General features: G+C 51.2%; 1 protein-coding gene and 1 long non-coding RNA gene across 4 annotated transcripts in view; one reads left to right on the forward strand and one right to left on the reverse strand.

Annotated features, from left to right (window-relative positions):
* Window positions 1–10,211, reverse strand: part of CREB3L1 (cAMP responsive element binding protein 3 like 1) — a 42,827-nt gene extending 32,616 nt beyond the window's left edge. For 2 of the 3 annotated variants that reach the window (XM_052694912.1, XM_052694913.1), the window contains exon 1: window positions 10,000–10,211. In XM_052694912.1, coding sequence (XP_052550872.1) covers window positions 10,000–10,107 — 108 coding nt within the window. In that variant the 5' untranslated portion in view covers window positions 10,108–10,211. The remainder of the gene's footprint in view (window positions 1–9,999) is intronic. The other variant, XM_052694911.1, reaches the window with a different exon arrangement.
* A 6,539-nt stretch (window positions 10,212–16,750) lies between these two features.
* Window positions 16,751–19,332, forward strand: LOC128086627 (uncharacterized). Its single transcript, XR_008209444.1, has 2 exons — window positions 16,751–17,229; window positions 17,718–19,332. It is a non-coding gene; the product is annotated as an uncharacterized LOC128086627 (long non-coding RNA).
* Window positions 19,333–24,760: the final 5,428 nt, after the last annotated feature.

Here is a 24,760-nt window from a genome sequence, read left to right on the forward strand (position 1 = left end):
GGATTCTCCATCGAATGGAGTTCTGTCCCATGGGGTCACTGCACTCAGCTTCTCCATCTCCAAGGCCCTGGAGAAACAAAGCTAAGTAAGGCATGTGGGCAGGATGAGGCATCATGGGGGAGGGAATACTGTCTGCAATTGTCAGCTATTACCTAATGGCTTGTCATGCAGCTACCCACATCTCTTGAGTCAGAGCCGGGAACAGCATTCTCTGACCAGGTCCCTTGCACAGCTAGGTTTGAGGTTTCCTGGCAGCATGGGTGCACAGTAAATAGAGAAGTCTCACCTTCACCCTCTGCATATCATTGCCTTTTCCTGCCATGCAGGAGTAGGGGGTTACTCTGTTTGTGAAGGCAGAAGGGAGGAACTGACATCACCTGTTGCTTTTTGCTCCCACAAAGCAAAGGGAAGAATAAGTCTTGAGTCAAATAAAATTATTCTTCCCTCCTGCCCTCCTGCCTCCCCCCCCATTCCACTGCAAGACCAAGCAGACCAGGGAAAACCAGCAAGCAGCTGGAGGGGGTGGTCTGAAAGCCTCCCTCTCCCTTTTGTTGCTGAAGTCTGAGACAAATTCTGGGCTGAGCTGCAACTGAAGAACAAAGCTGCACCCCAAGAACAAAGGCGGGGTGTCCCCTTCTCTCCAGCTGTGGCATAGTGTGAAGCACAGCTGGATCCCTCTGCAGGGCTGTCTGTCTCCAGCTGACAGGCTGGCGGGGATTGGCCTCTGCACTACACCAGCCGGGTGGCATCACTCTTTCAGCTGGAGGAATGAAAACTGCCTGAGATGCTCCTGAGGGTTGGCCAGGAAAAGTCCACAAATAGCAACAGGAAATCAAAATGCCCGCTCCAGACTTGCACCCGATTTGAGGCCATCCAGAGCAAGGAGAATAATCAAATGCTGGGTGATGGAGATTACATCATGCTGTGGATAAACCTGCCAGCCCATCCAGCTGGGGCCATGCCAACAGGCCCAGATGGCTCAGGAATGCTAACTGCATAGCTACCTCTCTCTTGTCTTTGCTTTTTCTTTCCTCTCTCTTTCCCTATTCTTCCATCCCTCCTGGCCTCTTTCCTCTTCCCTTTCCCAGGATAAGTAAATAAATGCTCTGGCAACTCTACAGAATCCAATTTCACTGAATGTCAGAAAGGCATCTGAGTCCAGAGGATGGGCGTTACTCAGGACATGGTCTCTGTACCCACAGATACCTGGGCTGCTGGGCAACCTTCCCATGCTCCCCTGGAGTGTGACACACACAGGAACACTGAGCAATGAGCTTTGCTGCTGTTCTACTACTGCATGTCCCAGCTGCATGCAGCTGCTACTGACTGCACTGATGGGGGCAGCTGTCACAGCTGCTAGCTGCCACCCTGCTACTAATTAGTGACAAAAAAGCCAGTGCTGCACACTCTGCTCTGTCCCCAGAGCTGACCAGGCCAGCGTCTCCTCCTCGTCTGTCTACCGGTGTGATAAGAACAGGGCTAGAAGACATGTGAGGAAAGAATTAAAGGTGTGCTCTTTGTCTGAAAAGGCCTGCGGGCCACTTGCTCATTATTTAATGCTAACCCAGTGGTTGGGCTGCTGCCAAGTATCTTTGACAAATCCTGAAGAGCAGGAGAGGTGTCAGAGAACAGGAGAGCGACCTTTCACATCGCTCTTCTGAGTGAACGCTGGTGATCCCAGCTTTGGGCAGCTCAGGCAGACTTAGTGTTGGGAAAAGGAGAAAGGAAAAGCACAGAACTGTGCACTGACCAGCAGGAGAGACAGAGAGGGACTGCCATGGGTCTTCAGTGCCCTGCTGGTGGACTGATAAAGCCGTAGCACTCTGATGCTCTCGTCTGGTAACCTCCTTAGAAACCACCCACCTACTGGGAGTCTGGGGACTCAACATAGTCCTGACAAGCTGCATCAGCCCCAGGGGGAAGTGGGGTTTTGCAGCTGAGCCAGGATCTAGTTGTTCAGTAGAGGATAAGCTATGAGTACAGCCCGTTCACTGAATTTATAAAGCACAAACTGTTTGGTTTTCAACATGGCCCAAAGAGGCCATGCCAGTAACAGCATGGGCCAAGTACTTCAGTTTAATCCTGATGCTGACTAACTTAGTCATTCACACTGACACAGAAAAATTACTCTGTATTAACCTGAAGTATCTGAGGTCAAAATCAGCCATGCACAGTCCATAGGGGAAATGAAAAGGAAAAGGGTGAAGGACAGCTGGGAGCTGCCAACCTGAAAATATTGCAAATACCACTAGCTGCAAACTAACTCAAAGGGACTGACTGGGGAAGCAAAGCAATAGCTCCCACAGACCTATCCTGGCCAGTATCTGCTAGCAGCTTCCCGTCACAGTCCAGCTTGTCATTAATTTGTGTCACCCGCTGATGGCACTGCGCTGTGCTAGCAGGAATAAGGATGTGTTTTACTTTCTAAGCAGCAGAAGCTACATTGCAACAAATAACACCCTAAAGATCATGAGCGAAGCAACTGGCAGAGGTGGGACTAACTCTCCCATTCCTGACAACCTCATGTCCCAGTCACTGCACCACTATCTGCAAGTTTAAAAAAAAAAACAAACCAAGAACAAACCCAGCATCATTCGATTGGCAATTTGCTATTTGTGGCTCAGCAGCACCTCATCAACTTGCAGTCTGCACATTTGCTTGGAAAGAAGAGCCAGATTTCCAGCACTCCTGGGCAAAGAGCTCTCAGATCGAGAGACTGAAAAGGCTTTGAAAGAAACCTTCCATCAGCAGCCTTAACAAATGTCAGCGCTTGCTTCCTCCTCCCCAGGCTGCCTGGCTTGCAGCCGTTCCCCAGGACAGCAGCAGGCTCAGCCAAAAGCACCTGCCTATCTCCTTCCTTCAGCTGCTACCAACCAATGGTGTTTACCTGGCATTAAGCTATCCTGGCATGCAGCAGTTAACAAGTTCACAAGGCAGAGCCCCGCACTGTGATAGAGACGTGTCCTCGGGCAGTAGTGCTCCCACCTGGACTCGGCGCCCTGAGAAGAAGTTGGTGTCCCTGTGACAGCAGGGCAGGAAAGTGCAGCATGAGGAAATTCCTCTGGGCACTGGGTTGAGGAAGCTCACCTGCAGGGGGGACGCAGACGATCCAAGCACCAGTGCCCATAGCGCACGTTGCATCCAGCTCCCTCCTGTGTAACATATTTGGTAGCTGGCCCAAACAGTATTTCTCCTCCAACTTGGGCTGCCAGATTTTTCCCTGGGGAGACCTGATATTCTTGTTGCATGGGAACTCCTGACACAGCTAGCTGAGTGAACATGTTACTTTGTAGCTATTCCGGGAAAACTGATAAGGGAGTTTGGAGCAGGCTTCGCTAACTTGGGTCAGCCTGACCAGCCTAAACAAACATTTTCCCCGATCAAGACAAAGTCACAGTGTCACGAAGCCAAAAGCAACTCTGCTGAGGTAGTCAAGGGTGAGTTTCCTGTGAAACAGGCTGAATGGCGATCGCAATGAATTACCTCATGTAAAGCATCACCTTAGATCCCTGAAGACTCTACTAAATCCAGCGCTGGTTTAAATTACATACTAGCTTCAGTGAGAATAGCCATGCACGTTGCTTCCATCCTGACCAAAGAATTTCTGCAGTCCTAGAGAGTGAGAAGATGAAATAGGATGTGCAACAGAAAGGAAGGTGTGAAAGAGTTCGTGGATATGTGCAGTTACAGCCTTCAGGAGACCTTGTTGTGGCTGAACAACATGACAAGATTCATGTCAAGCAGCTAGCGCTTGGATACTGACCAGAGCAGCTCCAAAGGCAGACAGTCCTGGAGAGATCTAAGAAAAAGGAATAACAGGAGAGATGCAGAGATACAGAAGAGAAGGTGGATGAAGGAGCCAAAAAGGGACGGGTTAGAGGAGAAGGGCTGGGGTGACCAAGTATGCTGAGGGGACTTCAGAAAAGGAAAACCTTAAAAAATGTGACCCTTCAGGAAATCAGAAGAAAGAATTGTTTTCTTGAGCAGCTGAGAGTCAGACAGGTGTAAGCATTGCACAGCTGATGTGGGCAGATAAAGCTTGCCTCTCAGCACGCTACCTGCAGCTCCCTGCTGCTCCAGCCTTGCCCTTGGCTCTTCACACATTTCCCACTGCTTCTGCTCTGAGGAGCAATGCAAATCTGCAGATACCAACCCAAGGAAACAGGGAGCTACTCACAGCTCAAGCTGGGCTCCAAAGGGAGGAAAGAGGAAGGGAAGAGCTCCTCACAAGCACCCATTGCCAAGCTGCTGGCCATTTCTTAGTTGAGCTGTAACGGTCCACTTCACCGCTCAGTTCTATCCATTCCCCTCTAACTGCAGCAAGGAGATCACCAAACGACTTCTGTGTCCTATTAGGTTTGCTGCAGTGCACTGTTTGCAAGAGGGCAAAGGGCATGATAACTTCAGCAGGTTGACTCATCCCTTCCCTAACATGAGCAGCACAAGTCTGTCTCGGGAATCACATCTTCATACCAAGCACAATCCTATCCCTGTGGCTATGAGAAGAGAGCCTATCATGTGGCCACCACAGAGACAGCTTCAGTGAGTGGAATGTTTCCATTACCTTCCTTTAACACTGATAATTTGCTAAAATAAGTACTATACTAAATGCTAACTAAATGCTACAGTCTTAAAACTTAAAGGGAAGTGCTGAGAAAAAAACAGAGTGAGCCCAGGGCTGGGACTTCCTCTGAAGAAACAGTGGAGAACACTGGATAGGTGTCAACTGGCCATATTTTGAGTAGTGGGACTGCATTGGTGGCTATGAAGTCACTCTTTCCAATACTGCCTTTTAAGGAGCTGCTTCAGTAAACTTCTTTCCTCTTATGTGGCCACAAGCCTGGCCCCTCTTCTCTTTGCTGTGCTCTTGAAGAGTGATAGAAGGCAGGCATCACTGAGAGATGTGCTCAGTCACCCCAGTTAAATCCAGCCATGCTTAGACACCTGTGCTGGTTCCAGAAGGAGGTCCAATGAGCCAGAAAATCATCTCAGAGGCTTTCTAGAGTCTGGTCCCTACAGTCTGAGTCTTGATTTCCTCGTCTCCAGAAGTGGAATCTAAATGACTGCCTAACACCTGTGGGGACTAGGATCACCAGAGGGACATGGATGGAGCTGTAACTGGCTCAGCACCTCCCAGCTGGTGTCACTGACACCATCCCTAAGCGGAAGCACAGTAAGAACAAATATGCTCCTACCCCCTGCCAACATTTCCTTTGTTTGCTCTACTCCTCCAAAGCCCTTTCTGCTTTTCCCCACCAGGATGACAGCTCTGTCCTCATGGATTAACCCTGCTGTGGATACATGCCTCCTGCATTCCAGCTCTGAGTTAGGTCTCTCCTAGCTCTGGCCTAGCTGCTCAGTTAAAGGATTCTCCCACTTTGGCAGAGATGAATGTTCTGGTCTGTGGATCCCCAGTGTGTGCTGCCAGCTGTTTATCTGTCCTACAGATAAACATGTTTTCTTCTGGAAGAGTATCTCAAATGTCTCTCAGTTTCTTTCTGGCATGGAAGGACACACAGGTGATTCCCCCAGTCTCTGCGGAGGAAGTATTCACCTGGTCTTCCAAAGGAAGTTCAAACCCATTACCCTCTTTGTGGACATACATTTCCCATTGATGACTGCAGTGATGATGCTGCAGGTTCAGATGCCTGTGAATGGTTGTGTCCAGTTGTGGTTTCACCCTTCCATGTGTACTCCTGCAGATGCAAGTCCAACTGTGTGACAGTGAGGAGCAGCATGGGCATGAAGTGGGGGAACTGTGAGACAGATCCAAAGAAACTAATGAAATGAGGAAAATCTGGGAATGATTACTTTGAGATTCATTTCCATCGGGCCAGGTCTGATAGCCCCGCCAGGCCTCTCTGTATCTGCGCTCCAGATCCCACAGGAAACTCTGACCAGCATGTTCCAAGCAAAACTTAAAGAAAAAAGTCCTGCCTTGCCCAGTACTTGGCTTGTCGGCCAAATCTTCACCAATTCTTACCGCAGGGAACAGAGGGCCAACATGCATTCTGCATGTGTTCCTATGCAGAACTACATCAGTCCCAGAGGCCCAGCCTCTGTTACAGCAAGGTCCTTCACTAGCATCAGGAAGGAGTGAGAGATGGATGACCACATCTGCTGAGCTCTCCGTCCTTGCTGTGTGCTGAGGTGGTGGGAGGGAGCTCACACAGCATGAAACTCACTCAGGCCAAAGATCAGTCCAACACTAAGCACCACTTAAGTGCTATTTAAGTGCCTGTAGCAGGCATGAGGAACAGAAGAGTCTTCGCAAGAGTGACGGTCATCCCTGGTGAACAGCCTGGGTTTATTTCCAAATTATGCTCCGCTTTTGAGCTGCACAGCACTGCTCTCATCCTGCTCACTCCTTACAGTCCTGCTGCTTCCCTCCTTTCTGTGGGCTGTGACAATACTGCAGAAAAGAGTAGACAGTAGGCACAGAACACAGTGTGTGCTCAAGGAGCAACCTAGAGGGACAAGTGGCTCTTCTCCCAGCAGGTATGCCTGTCAGCTTGCCCAGCAACCTCAGATCACACAACAAAGGAGCACATTACTGTGCATTCCCCAGAGCAGCTGGGTGAATGCTACTGAGACAGCCTGAATTGCCATTTTGCAACTTCTAACAGTTGAGACCTCAACTAACATGTCAGTGATATTTTTGCCTTGATGCCTGTCTTTCAGAAAGAGACACAGAATATACTTTGAAAAGCACAGAGTCAAAATGGAGCTCTGTTTACATGAACATCCAATGTCCAAAGTCATCTTTGAGGGTATCTTTCATACCACAAAACACAGTGACATAAGGAATAAACAAACCAGCTGGGGTACTAGTTTAAAAGAAATGCCTCCCATTCTGCTGGTTTATTCTGGCTTCATTGTGCCACCAGTGTCCCAAACCCACTAGAACACAGTGGTGGATTTGACTCAAAAGATAACCTTTTGAAGAGTTTCACAACCCTGGTAAGAGCTGAAACAGTAAGAGCTCTGTGAGTGTGGCCATAAGACCGTAAATGAATGGATGGGTCCCAGCAGGAACAACCAGAAATGCTGGACTGGACAGGGGATGGGCAGGTGGAATTGATAAGCAAACAGTGTGTGACAGATGAGCCTCATTTATGGCAGGTCCTGTCTGGTGGAAAAAGATGAATAAAGTTCTTTCAGTTCAAGAGCAGGAGGCAGCCTCTTGAGCAAGCAGAGGCTGATAGTGTAGGCAGTCATTGTATGTGAGTCTGGTTAGCTAGATGAAGTAAAAAAAAAGCATTTCTTGTTCTTTGGAGATGTCCCCTCCACATATAAAGCAGACACCACTCACCTTAGGATTTTCCAAACCAAACCATCACATAATCACAGCCTCATGCAGGCTGGGAGGGAGCTCAGGACAATTCTAATTGAAGCCCTCCTCGGGATGGGGCCAACACTTAATGCAGAGCGGGCTGCTTTGAGCAGACAGGTCTTGGAAACCTCCAGGGCTGGAGATTCCACCACACCTCTGGGCAGCCTCTTCCTCTCCTGTGTCCTCACAGTGATAAATTGTTTCCTTATACTCAGTCTAAACCTTCCCTGTTCTGATTTACGAGCGCTGCCATGCACTTATGTAAAGAGCCTGGCTCCACCTTCTCAGCACGCTCCTCACAGGGCAGGCAGGCTGCTGCTGGGTCCCTGCATCCCCACATCCGTGCCTCAGCTCCCCTCCGTCCCTACTGTTGCACTCCTGCATTAGCTAGCAGCCCCCTATGCACTCTGCTGGCCCAGGGCCACCCAGGACTCCCAGCACTTCTTCCCTCCTCTCAGCCAGCGAATGCCAACTAACCGTCCCAGCACAGGAGACGGTCCGTCCCAGGAGCAGCAGTCAGCATTACTTTGCTGCATGTCCTGAAGTTCCTGCTGAGCCATCCCTACAACCTGCCTGGGCTCCTCTGCATGCCAGCCCCCTCAGTTCAGACTTTGTTCCCTGCTTCAAGCACACAGAATTCTCTGAGGACACATCTACTAAGGACAGAGGTACTGTCCTTACTCCTTCCTTTCTTCTGTCCTTACTACAGTCACAACTTCAGATGAACAACGCAGAAAACCGTTTCTAAAGAAATGAGGTGATTTATAAGAGCGCAACGGCTCGACAAAAGCGAGTCGTTCAGGGCCACGTAATCCATGTGCCGAGGAGCACAGCCTCTGCACTGAGCATCATTCATCCTTTCTGCTTCTGTTCTGAATAGAAGGAATCATCCCAGAAGAAGTCTCACACAGGCATTTTATGGCCAAAATTCCTGGCTCTTCTAAGAAAAATACTTGCTGAACAATATCTGGAAAAGTTTGCCCATCTATGAAGCAAAGGCACTGGCAACTCTGCGAGCTATTGTGCACGGTGATGCACTGCACAGTTCTGTGTGAAAAGAGCTCAGCACATCTCCAGCTCCTGGGAGGTTTGTTGGACTTAGCAGGAAAATGTCAGTGTATTCCTCCCTCCCATGCTGTCATCCAGCAGGGGAACAAAGAGGCTGATGCACTATGTTCTGGTGCACGTATCAGCTACAGATTCAGTAGGTGGGAAGCAGCTACAGAATCTCCTCTGCTTATCTGGGAAGGGAAGAAATCTGCCGGACTCTCTCACTCCAGCAGAAGTTAGTGGTGCTGGCAGCAGGGGAGAAATCCACGCAGCATTCCTTTTTCTAACTGCAAGCTGAGGACAGCAAGAGCAGAACTGCCACACTGGTCGCTGCCTGCCCGTGGTCACAGCACACGGAAGCACACTGTCCTGGCAGGTGGCACCAGATGGCACTCTTACACAAAGGCTTCTTTTTCTCATGCTCTGTTTGCAGGCAAAAGTTGTGTTTGAACTACAAGGAGGGACCATCTATACAGGTAAGGGTTTTCCTGCCTTCTGCTTGCAGCCTGTGTTGCACAGAGGTCAAAGGACTGGTGCCAAGACTGAGTATTATCACGGAGATAAGAGAATAAGCAGTCCTGGTACAAAGCACTCTAGGTTCAGAACAGCTGCACCCACAAGGGGTGCACAGCACATAGGGGAAGCACGAAGCTCTGACCCACTCGGAGCAGACAGGGCCTTGCACAGCTCCACTGCTGCCGCTCCCAGGCACGGCACTGCCTTGCAGTAGGAGCTGGTGAGGCCCCTGGGAGACAGGGCTGCCTGCGTAATCTCTTTCCCAGACTCAATGTGTCTCCACACCCCAGTGCGCTGCACTTCACATCTATGCAAATTCCGCATCTCTACTTTCTTCTCCACGTCAGAATCAGAGCAAAAGGCTTTGGCTATCTTCTGTGCAGCAGAGCAGAAGTTACTCAAGGGCTACAACCTTCCCCTTCCCACCTCCTGCAGCGGTGCTGTGGTGCTGGCATCCCCCATCGGGATGTCCTCGGGGATGCTCAGAGCTGTGCGGGAACAAGGAAGGATGCTCCCCATCTCACACCGACCACCACTGGAGCACTGGGGCCCCTCCTCTCCTGCCCCGGGACAGAGGGGCAGCAGATTTACGTCAAGAGCTCACCGGAACAGCACAGCTCCCATCTCTCGGCAGGGTAGCGAGGGAGGGAGCTGCGGGGTTCGGGGCTCGCAGGGCTCCTCGGGGAGGCCGGGCAGCTTCCTCAGAGGTGAACAATGCCTCTTTGGTTCTTTGGGACTGGCAGCAGCTCTTTTTCCTAAGTCACTCTTCCTCTCGCTCTGCTCTCTAAAGCAAACCGTCCCAGCCCCAACGCCGGGACGGAGACGCTTTGTCTCCCCGGCGCTTCTCTGCCCAAGAAGTTGGGAGCAGCCTGGAGGGAGGACCCCGCGTCCCGTTGCCCCGCCGTGCTCCAGCGCTGCCCGATCCGAGCACCCCCGGCCGCGCTCCATCCGCCCCGCCCCGCACGTTTCTCCCGGAGGCCTGAGCGCGCCGTCAGGGCAAATAAGGCGGAAAAAAGGAAAGCCGACCGAGAGCAGAGGGCTGGCAGCGGGCTCTCGGGGCGGGCACCCCGGGCTGGCCGCCGCCGGGCAGCGCCCCTTACCACATTGCTGAGGAAATCCGCCTCGCTGAAGTCGCCCAGGTCGAGGAAGCCGGGGCCGGCGGCGGGGAAGAGCCGCTCGGCGGCGAAGGGCTCCAGGATACTGTCCATGGTGCCCGCGGCACGGGGCTCCGCCGCTCCCCGGCCGGGCTCACAGCGGCGGCACGGTCCCGCCGCCCAACGGCCGGCGGTCCATGGATGGGGCGGCGGGGCCGGGTGGGAGCGGGCCGCCCGCGGGCAGGGGAGCGCCGGGGAGCGCCGCGCCGGTGCCCGCTCGGGGCAGCTGTCAGTGCCCCGCTGCGCTGGGGCCGGGCGGGCAGCGCCGGCGGCCGGCAGCGGCACGCCCCCGCTCCGCGCTGGGGAACCGCGGGCGGGACTTGGCGGGCCCACACCCCTTAAGGCAGCGCGGCGGCGGCGGCGGGCAGCGCTCCCCTTCCTTCGCTCCGGGCGGAGCCGCGCAGAGGGGTCCGAGAGCCCCTGGGGGCGGCGCGGTCCCCAACGTGGGCCCGGCTGTGCCGGCCGTTCGGTAACTAAGGAGCTGGGTACCCGTAAGGAGCTTCGGGAGGATTATGCGGCTTCGGATAAATGGGATTGTGCATCCCCATCCTCTGATCCTTACTCCAACCAGTACTCGGAAAACCACTTAAAATGATCGTGCAGAAGAAGCCTCGATGTGTCGTTGATCTGCCCCTGCGTCCGTGGCTCCACTCGATGGTCCCACTGCTTCTTGGCTGTGGGCGGGTGGAGGAAGAAGTCAGGCAGCAGCGCTGTGCTGCTGGTACAGACCCGCTGGGAAAGGCCTCGGCACAGACACTCAGGCCTGGCCAGGCCCCGGTGTTCCCACACACAGCCATCACGGGCTCTGTGTCCCCGTGCGTCCCAGCACAGCCCTGGGCACACCTTGGCTGCTCTTCATAGCACTGGCCGCACGCTGCTCCCACACACAAAGGCCTTTATGCTCGCGCACACAATGGGCTCTTTCAGTTGCATTTACTTTTACCTTATGTTTCAGTCAAGTGTGAAGAGCCTCTGGGTGAAAGGGGTCAAAGACATAAATTCAGCCAGGATGGGGTTGTGCTGCTCTTCCCAGGGCACATATTCTTACGTATATGAAGGAGGAATGGTATTTGGAAACCATCTACACAGAATGGACACTGGGAACTCTCCCACGAGGGCCACTTGCTGCAGATGTTCTGGCTTTGAGGGGGACGCTCCCATCTCCTGTCCTGAGCTGAACATGGATATCACCTCTGTCACCATTATGTCTCAGCTGAGCACACATGGGAAGGCTCTCCTTAAATGCCAGAGGGATCAGGCCGCTGCAGTCTAAGGACAAGTGCACACACCAGCATCTTTGGGGCATTCAGGCAGGTGCAGGATGACCACCATCATCTCTTCATTCCCATATTGTGGGGAAAAATAGTAGCAGGCTTGCTCCTCAGCAAAAAAACTTCAGGTCAATTCACAGGAACCCCCTGGGGTTCCCCTGATGAGGTGCTGGGATGCAGCAATGCATCCCTTGTCAGAGCACCCTTTATGAGCACATCTTGTAGCTGCCTCTTGTCCATAGGTGGGGCTGATCCAGAGGCAGCCCAGTGTAGAGATGGCACCTGGCAGTGGCTCAGGCTCCTTTTCAGCCCAATTTGCCTCTGATTTTATACTTAGATTAGTTGCAATCTGATTGCAGCAGGAAACTGAAGCAGCAGCTGGGTGTGCTTTGACAGATAGAGTCTCAAACCAACAGCAGATAAGCTTTCCTGGCTGTAAGGCATTTGGTGCGGCAGACGCACGTGGATGACCAAGATGGCCTTATCACTGCTGATAAGAAAATGATCAACCCTAAGTTGATCCTAAGTTTTAGGAACCCAAGTTCCTAAAACAAAATCATCCACTCCCCTGTGCTCCTTGCCTTGCCGCAACCCGGGCACTGCACAGCCTGCAAAACCAAAGCTGCAAAGCTTTCTCCAGAGCGAGCCAGGAGGTTTCACAAATTCACAGATGAGTGTTTCTTGAGGAATGTGGGGTAAAATGTGTACGTCAGTGGTTTTTGCTTTGCTGCATGCATAGAGCTTTGCTACAGGAGGGGTTCTGGCTGGTGTCTTCACACAGAGTGCATGGTGAGGACAGGAACAGGACCTGATCGCATCCAGGATGAGGCAGAGCAGTAATAGGCAGCCCTGCAGGACACAGAAGCTGCAGACCCAGTACTCAGGCTGTGATTTCTTCATTTAGTTTCTGTGGGAACAATTTAAGACCTGTGAAAAAGTGATGGCACGAAGTGGAGTCTGGAAAAATCACCTTCTAGCAAGAGGCAACAGTTGAGGAAGGATTCATGGGTGCTGGAGCTGCCTCTTGCCCTCCGTCCCACAGCCCCTCCTCAGCCAGGAGATCCAGCTCTATTTGGGTTCCCTTCCAGCAGTGGATCCCAGTACTGCATCCTGCAGCTGCTCCCAGCCCTAGCCAGGTACCTGCACACTGCTGCTGCTGCTGCTGCTGCTGCTGGGAATCACACTCAGCTCAGCCATCTGCAGCAGGGAACGGGTGTCTGTGACCCTGTTGTGGGGAAGTGCAGGGGAAGATGAAGAGCTTACTAATTGTGTTTGCATATGGTAGGGATACATGAATGCTGTGGTTTCTGTGAGCACCCTGGCACTATGCAGGGAATGACAGGGATGCTGCAGAGCTTGGTGCTGTAGTTATCCTTCCTGAGGTGGACTTGAGGCCCTTGGAGAGATCCCAGCTTATCTGAGCCAGCAGTAGCAGGTGGGGACTGGAAGTTCAGGGCCTGGGAACAGGCAACAGGAGGTATTTGGGGCACGTGAATGGCTGTGGGTGCTCACACCGTGGCACAGGACAGAACAGGACAGGCCCCAGTAGCAGCAGGCTGTGCTGGGAGCAAGGACAGCATCTCCACCCTGCCAGGGGTTAACAGTGAGCTCCGGATCCGGGAGCAGCCCACGGAGGAGAAAAGCACAACCCAGTAATTCAGGCACATCTCACTCCAGTTCAAATGACATTGTTTCAGTCCTGTCTGCCTCGCCCCTCAGTGGTAATTACAGACTTTCACAAATGGAGAATGAGGGACACGGCGGAGGAAGCCTTCATTACAGGCTTATCTCCCAGAGCAAAAGTGCGCCTGGCGTAATGTCTGGGGCACACTGCCAGGGTCGACCACCAAAGCAAAACGCTTCAATTTAGCACAAAAATAAAAGGGAGAGAAGTGTTAAGTGATTTGGGAAGATCAGAACCTCACAGAACTGGCTGCCAGGCTTGGGGAGAGCTCTGGAGGAGCTGGCAAGCTGCCCTGGTCTGAAGCGCTGTGGTTTACATCTCTTCCTTCCTTCCCTCCTTTCTTCCTCCCATCCTCCTCAGGCAAGCTTCATGGCCACTGGTGGTGGCACAAGGGTGCGCAGGAGGAGCGGGTCCCAGCAGGGAACCCAGAGCCTGCTCCTGCTGTGGAGACGGCACCTCGTTTCCACAGGACCCGGGGCTTGCATCAGGAAGGTCCTTCAGGCTGCAAGGCACTGTCCCCACACGGCTAACGGCAGGATGAGAGGGAGAGGAGACGGAAAGCCTTCAGTCTGATTGCTGTTAGGATGCTTCTGGGGATCGAATTTTAATTGTTCCTTCCCGCTGGGTGAGCGAGCACAGGAAGAGATTTACCTCCTGGCCTTTCCACTTGGGCATGTTGACATTTCCAGGCGGCAGTTTTCTCTGATGGAGCGCTTTGACGTCAGGTGGGCTGATTACAGCCTGCGGTGCCTCTGACTCATTTGGCGACGGCCTGCGTGGGGGACCTGGAACGTGCCTCTCTCTCTCTATCGCTTGTTACGGTCGGCTTTAAATAAATAAAGCCGAGCTCGGCTCACAACTTCGGGGAGACGCTGTGCTGCTCAGCCTGAAGCACTCATTGCCATGGCAACAGATGCAGAAATGTCGCTACGCAGCCAGCTCCCCTGCCCTGCTCCTGCCTGCCCTGAAGGGCCCAAACAGGAGCAGAGCGTGCCTGCGGGCAGCCACGCAGGGGAGAGCCTCCTCAGGGGGTCGGGAGTCCACTGCCCACATCTCCGGTGTCTCCAGGAACGGGAGATTCAGGGTTGGATGGCAGATAGGGATAACAGCATTCCCAGATCTGTTTCCTTCTCCAGGCGCTGTGGGACATCCAGGGTATTTCCTATTGCAGTGTCCTGGGATGCTGGGAATGTGGGAGATCCTCACCTTCCCTGCACTCTCCTTGGGTGACTTCTGGTGGTGGCAGAGGACAGGCTGGAAGTACTCTCTGGCCACGATGCAGGCACAAGAAACCACTGCTCGCTGGTTTCAACCCTCTTATTTTTAGACCACCCTCAGAGCCCGAGCCACAGATGACAGATTTCACTTTGGGGGCGCACTTCAGGGAAGCATTCAGCCCCCACATTGAGGTACGGTCACACCAGCGTTTCAGCTTCCAGCTGGCAAAGCAGCAATGGCAGAGGGAGCAGTCAGTGGCAGGTCGAAGCAGCAAAGGCTCACATCCTGCTGGAGCATTCAGAAGGGGCAGAATACACCTCGAGCCAAACATCCCATCTCCTAACATAGATCAGTAGGACCAGAGAACATTTGTTATGTTAATCCTCGTTGTGCAGGTTTAATGCTTCTCCGGCTGGGGTGCTGAGTTTGTTTGCTGCCACAGATGGTTTGAAAGTAACCTCACCTCCTGCAGTTGCTGCACCGTGTCACATCGGGGAAGTTAAAAACATGAGAAGGGTTGGAACATGCGAAAGATTTTTATGACTGCAAAGATTGAACCACATTTCCATGACAAATCACTGAAATTTGAGCAATCTAATTTACAACACAAATTCCTTTCTTTTGTGCGTCTTTCCCAACTCAAATTCAAGTCAGAGACTCCCTGGGTTCTGCTGCAGCTCTCATCTAGCAAAACTGTGGGTGTAAGATGAAAAAACAATTGCATGAGGTCTCCACGGCTGGTCCGTGATGACTCCAAACCCTAAATTGTTCATCCCTAGAGCATGGTTTACGACTGCAACAGATTCTGGAGGAGCTGTGTAACCAGTACTTAAATAAAGGGGAAGCAGCAAGCCCTCCTGCAGCAGTGGTATTTGTTCTGGGAAGGGCTGACCCACGGTGGCCACAGCAAGAAGGTAGTGAAACCCACTGTCTCCTCCTAGAAACAGAATTGAAGGTCACAAAGTAAAGACCCCTGCAGCCACTGCTGGCCTCCGATTAAAAATAAATCCCTTTCATGGCCAGACAGTGGTTTGGGAAGGGGAAATGCTGAACGGCAGTGAAAACTTGGAGAATTTTTTGGCTAAGTGTCCTGCAAGGCAAGCACAAGTGGCATTGATTCGGGTACAGCTCTACACCCCTGGCCACTGGCACGCAACATACAGGTGTGCTCCCTCCTTTTATATTTAACTTTTTCACAGTAAAACAAGCCTGATTTTCATGGTACATTTATCTGAGAGCAAACGTGAGTGCAACGCAGTCCCTGGAATTACAGAGAAGAGAAGCTGCCTAGTTTTCTATCCGTGCCATCTCCGGATCGAGGAAAATCACAGACCTCTGTGGGCTTCTGCTGCTTTGCCCCCCCCTTATGATTAATATCGTCAGTTCCAGGTAATGGGGGCTGCCACTGTCTTGCCAGAATGACAAACCTACCTGCATTGCCCCCTCAGGGGCAGCACAGGGCACAGCCAGGCACTTAGGAGGCTCGTTTCTGCCCTTACATGGCACCAGAGGACATACGGGTCCCCCCCGTGGGAGTGGGCCCTCCCTCACAGCAGGCTGCCGTCCGCTGCTCCTTGACCAGATACCAGCAGATTATTTTTGTCTTGGCTCACGTAGTCCCAATGTTACAATTACCCGCTGACCTCAAACACTTACTTTTAAAATTACCCCTCTTCAGCAAACCCTCTGTCTAGTGGGTTGGGTGGTTTTTTATTTTTTATTTTTATGTCTAAATGGTTAAATAGTGGGTGTGGTTGGGGAGAGAGAAAAAAAGAAAGCTTGCAGAGCAGGCAGGAGGGGGAAGGCTGTGAGGGTCTTAGCATGGAGAAGCCCACACACTCCATAGAGGAGGCACAAGGCTTCCTCTCCTTCCTCAGTAACACCTTCTTCTGCAGGGTCAGGTTTCTTCAGTGGCAAACATCATTTCATAATGGTTTCTGTTCCTCAGACTAATTCCTTGTTCCTCAGACTAATTCCTAATGCCTTGAGACTAATTCTTGCAGCCATGGCATAACCCAGATAATCAAAGCAGCATCCTTTGGATGCAGGGTGAAAGTCAGGAGTTGTCTGTAAACTGATGTTGAACATGATGAAAAACAGCAACTCCAAAGCACTCAGAGCCTGAAGACAAACACAGGTGGGGAGAGGCAGCCATGACTGCAAAGTTGTGTTCACCATGCAGGAGAGATGTCAGTCATCCATGGCTCAGTGTTCTATTCAATTGTCTGCAAAGCTTCTCAGAACGTACAGAAATCTCTTCAGGAGGGAGAGAGGACCATCTTGTTCACGGGTGGAGAACACGAGGGAATGGGACACCAGTCTATTGTAGTGATGGAAAAAAAGGGGAAGCTGCTGATAGGAGAATGCATAATTCCTCACAACCAGAGCACTCACGAAGCTCCTTCAGGTTACTGTGTGCTAGGGCTTTCCCTCCATACTCTTACTAGTCACAAAGCCCAGCTGAACTGACTTAAGCCTCATTGGAACCACTGTGAAAGATAAGGCACCAAGCAGCATGAAGAGCTTCAGCTGGGCTGGTTTTGAAAGCCAGTCTTCAACGAAATTCTGTCACCTGTAAGGCCAGCAGCTTATTAGGGTCACACATCACCAACGAAAAGCTGAAGTTGGTGCTGGTGGAGGAGGCCTACCAGCAGTGTCCTGAGCTGTAGTGTTTTGAATGGGAGCTGCTGCTCAGGGTGTGTTCTGCTCTGTGCTACTGAGGAGCTGGGTAAGGCTGAGAGGCAGAAGGTGGATCTGGATGCTGCTGGACTGGAATGATCTCAGACATTTTTTTTTTTGTGAGGTAGGAGGTTCGGGATGGGTAGGGGATGCTTCAGGAAGGGTTGCTCCTCTCACCTTTGTTCCTCCTGCTGCTTCCTGTGGGCATGGCATCTTTTCCCTTTTGCTTTTTGTATAATGTGGTGTGTGTTGCCCAGGGTTGCTGAGGAGCTGCCAGCTGCAATGGCCATGTCTCACTGCAGATAAACAGACTTTTGCTTTGGGGTAGGTTCTTTTTTTAGTCATTTTTGGGAAATGTGAAGCAGAGAGGTGTTTGATGCCCGCTGGGCCTGCTTATGTGTTGGTTAGCACAGCCTAGGCTGGGGCAGAAAGGAGTATCAGAGCTTTAATTCACCAATACCTTTAAATGGTGGCACACAGTGATGATGAAAGGGTATATGAGGATGCAACTCTTCTCTCGTTTGGCTTTAAGCAGCCAAATCCACCTACCAGCATTCATTGAGAGGTGTTTGTTTCACTGGTTACTTACTGCAAGGCAGCAATCAGAGATATTCATCTTTGAAATAAAAAAAAATAATTCTGCCTTTGCTCTTCTAACGAGCTCTGGTAAATTTGCTCCCTTCTGTAGTCCTGGGGTCAATCAATTAGTGACTGCCTAGGGAGAAGCTTAATTAAGCTGAGATAACATAACAAAGGTTTCACCCCCTTGCCCTCCATCTATAGGTATCCTCCTTTACACATCTGGATAAAAGCTTCATTGCAAAGCTGCGAGAGCCATCGCTTCAAGCTGTGTCCCTGAGAGCACGCCTGAGCTCCCGAAAACCATTGCAAACTCTTGCATCATGCAGAAGCAGGGGAAGCCGGAGCAGCTGGGAAGTGAGAAGATCCATTCTGGCAGCTGTGCCACAGGGACAGGGCGTCACTCAGAGCAACAAAAGGTGTTGGCAGCAAGAAGTGCGGTGCCACGATTTCTTCTCCCTCTCGCAGAGGCAGAATTTCTCGCCGTGAGCCCTGCGCCAGCCATTCAGAAGTAGCCTGAAGTCTGGCTCCAGTTGCACGCCTTTATTAATGACAGAAGCCCTCGAGGGGTGGGATCCAGAGGCATCACAGAGATATTTTTTTTTCCCCTTTCCTAAGCACAAAAGACAGAAGTGGAATGCAGCTGAGGAATGTTTCGCCCTTGGAAGGGATGTAATAAATCTCGTTGGATGTGCTATTTGGTTTATTTTGCGGGAGTCATTCAAAAGGAAAATGCAGATTGTGGGGCTTAGTGCTCAGCCTATGCTGGCAAAGGATCTCCAACAAAGAATGTTCATTGGCAGGGAATGTCCTGACTTTGCAAGTGAGAAAACGCCTCTTTTTCAGTTACTCTAAAAGCTGTCTTGTTATTATATAAAAGGCTGCTGCAAAGCAGGCTGCGATCGATTGTTCGCCAGAGCCAGATCCGCTAGGAGAAGGACAAGCAGTAATTGCTCTAATCTGCAGGAGAAAGGGTTTGGGCCGCGCTCAGGAAAGGCGCTTTCTTCCTAGGAAGGTCTGCTGGGTCGCAGGGGGCTGCTGGGGAGGCTGAGCATCCTGGTCCGGAGCAGCACAGCTTTCTCTGGGTGACTTCACCTCGGGATGGGCGGGAAGATGGCTTCAAAGACTTCGAGCCCCTGCCAGCCCCCAGTGATTATTTCTGTGCGGCTGTTATTTAACAGTGAGGTGCTCCCTTTGGGATCTGAAGGATTCTTCCCATGCTGAAGATCGCTGAATCTAAGGATAGGTCAGCAGGCAGAGGTGAGGGAAAAGCTGATAGGAAGGAATTGATGTGCAGATGGGCTTGATTTACTGCAGAAATGAGGCAAAGAGAAAGCCCAAAGGTGACTGTAAAGCTGGGCTTCCTGACAGAGAAGGGCAAGGAAGAGATTGTCTGCAGCCTCCTGCCTCTTGGTGAACTCCTTGGAGAGGTCACAGTGGAGGCCAGGCGGATGGCATAAACCATTTGGGAACCCTAAACCAGGATTAAAGGGACGTGGTGGAAGAGAAGCAGACTGCATGGAGCCAACCTCAGCTGTCTGCCACAGCTCCACCACGAAGGGAACCGCTTTGCTGGAAGGTGGGGGGTGGCGAGCTGATACTTAGCCATTGGTTGCACACGAGCTATTTTTAAATGGCATAGGTTTGGTTACTGCCAGTGGCACCAATCCAGCTTGTAAAAATCCTGAAGCCCTTCTACCTGCCTGCCTGAAGAGCTGTGGGATGTTCTAAGTAGGAGAGCTGCAGTAAGTGGGGTCCCAACACAGCTTGGAGTGCAGTGCAGCCCAGGATGTGCCCTGTGAACTGCAGTCCAGTGGTGGCACTACCAGTACAGTCACAGCTGCACCAGCTCCTCCCTCTGTGCTTTAACCCACTGGGAATTCCCCTTTCTCATCTGTTTGTGAAGAGAGATGAAAAAAAGGATACTCTTATCAAGGAGATGCTTGCAAAGATTCTAACTTCCTAGAACAGGAAGTGTGTGTTCACAGAGCTCAGTGTTGGGGCTGAGGCCCCGTCATATATTTTTAAGAGCTCTTCAGGTTGTTGTCCACAATTGTCACCTTCTGGAAGGAATATGTTTTCAGTGTTTCCCTTCTTGTTGGGAACACAAATATCTTCTGTTTTGCTCCCTGTGCTCTCATACGGAGAGGAGGCAGCTGTGCATGCAAGTGATCTTATCAAGAAGCTAGCAGCCATGAGTTATTACCAGAGCTGGGCTGAGAACTTTGCTGTTATCATTGCTATTGATTATTCATTTAGAGAGAGTTGCATATTTACACAGTGCTTACTGAACAACACCAAGTTTCTTGGGAAGTAGTAACAGGAGAATTGGGAGGCCTTTCTTAAAGCAAAACAAAAAACCTAACGAACACACCACCAAGTAACAATTGCATCATATGTTATTTTTTCCACTATAGCAAAAGGCTCGTTCAGGATCAGAGGAGCTGCACAAGCACACTGGGACATTATGAGAACAAATGGACCTAACACCCTCCCAGACTGAATGGCATTTTTATGCTGCTTATCGTGCTGACCTAATTCAAACTTCTGGACAGTCAAGTTTGGAATGAGCTGCCTGAGAGCAAACCAGCTCAAGGCCTTGGATTCTGTTCTTGCTGTGCCGCTTAGAGTTTCACCCATATTTTTTCAGAGCAGCAGCATTTTTCTCCTGCAAGAGTGGGGCTGGGAGTCTCAGGCTGAAACATGGGAAGTGTGGTCTGGACTGAGGCCCCTGGGAGCAGGAAAGTCCTGCAGTGTGAATAGGCAAATTAATTCTCTTAGGGCATGGCGCCATTTACCAGCACAAAGTTTTTGAGTGCTGGCTAAATTATTTGTTCAACATCCTAAAAATGAAAACCCTTTGGCTGAAGCCTTTGTAGGTGTTTTAAGAGAGTGGTGCAATTGAGACTAATGTTTGGGAGGAACTCAGGCAAGAGAAAAACAAACTGTGGAGGATAATTTTTAGGATAAATAAAAAGTTTTCAGTGCAGACATGATGTGCCAAAGCTGTGCTACAGCAGGAGCTCTGACAGGAATTGTGGATATCTTCTCTCTCAGTATGGGAATATCCTCCAAGGGATCCCCACCAAAGCCCTGTATTTAGCTCATTGCAAGTCACTAAAGCTCTGCTGCTCTTCATTGATGGCTTCTGCTCCAGAGCTGTGAATCAAGGTGCCTGCTCATGCCGTTTACATTGGCAGCTATGGATGTCATGCTGGTAGACGCAGGGTGGGGCTGAGTGTGCCTGGGCCCTTCTCGCACTGCTTCTCCCTGTCCTCTAGAGGCTGGCATGGATGAACAGGACAGCCTTGGAAAATATTAGCGTCTCACAGTGAGTGCTGGTTCTAAGATGTGCCCAAAGGAAGCCAGCCTGTGCTCAGAGGAATGACCAAGCAGCTGGGTGAAATTCTCTGGGCTCTGTGTTCGGAGCAAAGCAGGAAACTCTGAGTTCACCTGAGTACACTCCATCTTAGCCCACTCTGTCCACTTCTAATGATGATTGTATAAGAAATAAAGATCCTTCTGAACAATTTTGTTCCTCCATATGCTGCTCTAGGCGTTAACAAAGCAGCCATGCAGGCTAAGCCAGGCTGGTTCTGCTGAGCGTGATGCTACTATGGAGTCCTTGCTGGCATTCATCACAGTGTCTCAACCTCGCTTTAACCCACCATTGCTCCATCTGTGCCTCTTGGTGCATTTGCCAGCCACGCACCCTGTGATTCAACGTGATCTCTGAGATTTTCCACACGGGCCAGTAGGTATCGGAGTCTGAGTTATTTTCAGCCTGTCTGCGACATCCAATTCCACCCACGCGGCCTGTGTGGCTATATAAATGGTGGAGGTGTTTGGAATAACAGCCCCGGAGGAAACATCTGTCAGCTCCGAAGGCTTGTGAGCGCAGCATGAGGCGTTCAGCTTGCCGTCTTACTGCGCCTTCCTCCGACTGTAAGGAAGCGGAGCAGCACGAGGCTCTGTCACATGGCCTGACCGCCTCGGCACTCGGGTTTTCAAACTGCCTTCATCATGCATTTGGCCCGTGGAGGTAAAGCCTGCTCAGAAATCAGGATGGCACCTTAACCTTTATCCTCTGAAGGACCGTTTCTCTTCCTTCTCTTTTTGTATTTTCACTGCAAAATCTCTTCATTTTACCACAGAGCTAGCTGTGCAGGGGCCGACAGGCTGCTCTGCTCGGAAACCTGTCCCTGTGCTCTCCATCGTACCGAGAGCAGAGCGCGCACAGAGCAGCGCTCCCACGCACCACCGACTGACAGCAGCAGCCATCTTGGAGCGCTGTACGCGCCGCGGGGCGGTGACGCAGGCGGGACGCGGCAGTGCGCAGGCACGCATCCCCAGCCACAGCCCGGGGAGACGGCGCCCTCTGGCGGTCGGAGGTCGGTACTGCATCGTTCTAGGCCTCGAGCGGGGCAGCTCCGCTCCGCCGCCGCCAGGGGGCGCCCCCGGCACGGCCATGGAGATGGCGGTCGGGCGGAGGGCGGGGCTGGGTGCGCCGCCATCATCGCGGCGCGAGTCTGGGCGAGGGTCTCTTCCCTCTGGTGACAGCGGCGGGACCCGAGGGAATGGCGTGGAGATGCGCCAGGGAAGGGTCGGGTTGGGTGTTAGGGAAATGTTCTTCTCCAGAGGGCGGCGAGGAGCCGGCAGAGCTACCCGGAGAGCTGTGGGTGCCCCATCCCTACAGGTGCTCGAGGCCAGGTTGGCTGTGGCGCTGGGCAGCCCAGCTGATGGGTGGCAATCCTGCCATGGCACCGGTGGGACGGCGTGGGCTTTAAGGTCCCTCCAGCCCAAGTCCGTCTGTGGTTCTGCGCTTGTGTGAACCTTCCCCTTGTATTTAAAGATCAAAAACAACAGAAGCCAGCTGAGTAAAGCTGCCCTGGGCGGTACACAAACACTGCTGGATACAGGAGCAGATGTAAGCGTGGAAGAAAACCTTGAAGGAACAGATAACCAAGGGCACCAATTAGCTCTCCAGGAGGTTTCGCGTTTGTTACCTGGGAAAGCTGTCGCTAACTCAGGTGTAGCAGTGGTTAGCAGTGCAGTTTTAGTTGACATCTTGGGTATACTAACAAGTGTAGGAGAGCAGCTACAGCCTTGCCGAGGGGCTGCAAAAAAGGCCCGGGCGCTGAGCCCCAGTAGCCATGGCCGTACTGGTAGGAGCTGCTCGCTGGCAACTGGCTCCGGTACGTCTCCAATGCTCCGACAGCAATGTGGCCATGCGGTGAGAAGCACTCCTGCTTGCTGTGCACCATTATGTTGATGGTGTCGTGTCATCTGTTCCCTGCAGGAGCCTAGGGCTGCAGTGCAGGAGGATGGGATAAGCGAGGAATTCATTCTTTCCACTCCTGTAGTCTTTTGAGTCATGTTCTGAATCGTATCGAACAGCTATCTTTTGCAAAACCACCTACTCCTTTAAAACGAAATCTAAACAGAACTTGGAAATAGAAGACAAGTGTGGAGTTAATCCAGTTTCCGCAGGTTTGTTCCCCGCCATTGTGAAAAACAGGATTTATAGGAGGGTTGTAGAAGGTGAGTAAGAGGAAAGCTCTATATTCCAGACCTTGTAGTAGGTAATGGATGATTATAAGAACACGGAAGCTTTCACAGACATTAATGTTCTTGATGGCAGCAGACTGAACTGGCTAATACACACACAGTTGGCAATGCGCTGTGTGCAGTAGCAGATCATCTGAGTCGTATGGAGGGAAGAAGGAGGTGCATAAGGACAAGTTCTTCATGTGCATGAGAGTTGGTCACCGGTGCCAATGCATTGTCTGTATCTTTAATGATTTATCTTTGATGTGACCTCACCACCTGCTTGGATCTGCTGTTTCTGCACTGAAGACGCTCCTTGGGCTGCCAACTTGTCTCCAGAATACAGAGGGAGCAAATTCTGCACAAAGAGGAGCAGGGAGGATCAGTGAAGAATCTGTACGCTAGTGCTAAGTTACGAAAGATCATGAGGAGAAGGGGTTCAAAATGTGCCAGCAGAGCTGAGTGGGCTAAGTTTGTGTATTGCATTTGGTGGGAGCTAAACAGAAAACAGGCTGTGAACTGAAATATGAAGGACCTAAATACAAAGGATTGTTAAGAACAACACAGGCTGAGCTGTTCAAGCCGTGGAAGGTGGGCAGAGCTTTCCCAGCCACTGCCGAGCATCCACCTGCAGCTCAGTGCAGCAGGCAGAGTACTGGACTTGGAATACTTCCTGGTGTCTGAAGTCTGAATCATGGGCATGCAAACTTGCTGTGCAATAGAATGAACCAGGAAACTTTTAATGGGTGGTTTATCCTGGAACAGCTCACCAAACATGATATCCCTTTTAACAGATACTTATTTCACAGGCACTTTTTTACTGCCACGTAGCTCATACTTATTTAAAGGGGGAAATAACTGGATGGCCAACTAGTTCTTTGAAAGATACTAAGTTCAAATCAATTACACTCAGATTAAATACAAAGATCCCACTGAGCTCTGGTGACTGCTGATTTTGATTTGCTTAGAAAGGTGTCAAAATCAGAGTCTGGAGATACTTAGCCCTATTTTTTGCTGTCTGCCACGGTACCTAATTACTGTTTCTGATACTATCATCTGCTTTAACACACAAATTCCCTCAAACAGCAGTAGTCCCCAATATATCCCTCTTATATTCCCATCTTCTTGGCCACATATTGCTTACTGTGCTAAGTGCTAAATGGCTTTCGGAAAGTGCTAAGAGGGTGCTGTGAAAGGACTAAGCTGAGTTTCACAAGCAACTGCCTGCACAGAGAAATAGTGTTATTAGGGAGAGTGGTGCCAGCAGGCCAGTGTGGGCTTATTCTGACAAATCTGAAGAGCCAAACTTCACGGTCGTGTTCTTAGGATGATTTAAATGAGACATTTTCACCTTGAAGAAATGAAGTTTTTTGTTCCTAGCTGAAATAAAACAACGGGATACTTCATCAGAAATATTCAACAGGATCAGTATGTTCCAGGTCAAGTTCATCTGCTCTGCCGTCTCTACCAGAAACCAGCTCAGCACTCGATAATTCTTAGAACCGAAAAACGATTCTTGGAAGATGATGGGAACAAAGCCCCAGAGCTAGAAAAGGAACACTGTTTCTTAAGCTCCAGTCAATCTCAGGAAAACAAAAAGCAACCCAGCCACAAAGGTACTACATCTCCACGACAATTCAAATGCTCCTTGACTAAACGCAATTGTGTGGGCATTTGCAGAAAGAGAGTAAAACAGATCAATATTTGTTATCTTCTTCAACGTGTGGCA

The sequence above is a fragment of the Tympanuchus pallidicinctus genome, unplaced genomic scaffold (genome assembly GCF_026119805.1).
Source record: "Tympanuchus pallidicinctus isolate F22 unplaced genomic scaffold, pur_lepc_1.0 scaffold3, whole genome shotgun sequence".
Lineage (NCBI taxonomy): Eukaryota > Metazoa > Chordata > Aves > Galliformes > Phasianidae > Tympanuchus > Tympanuchus pallidicinctus.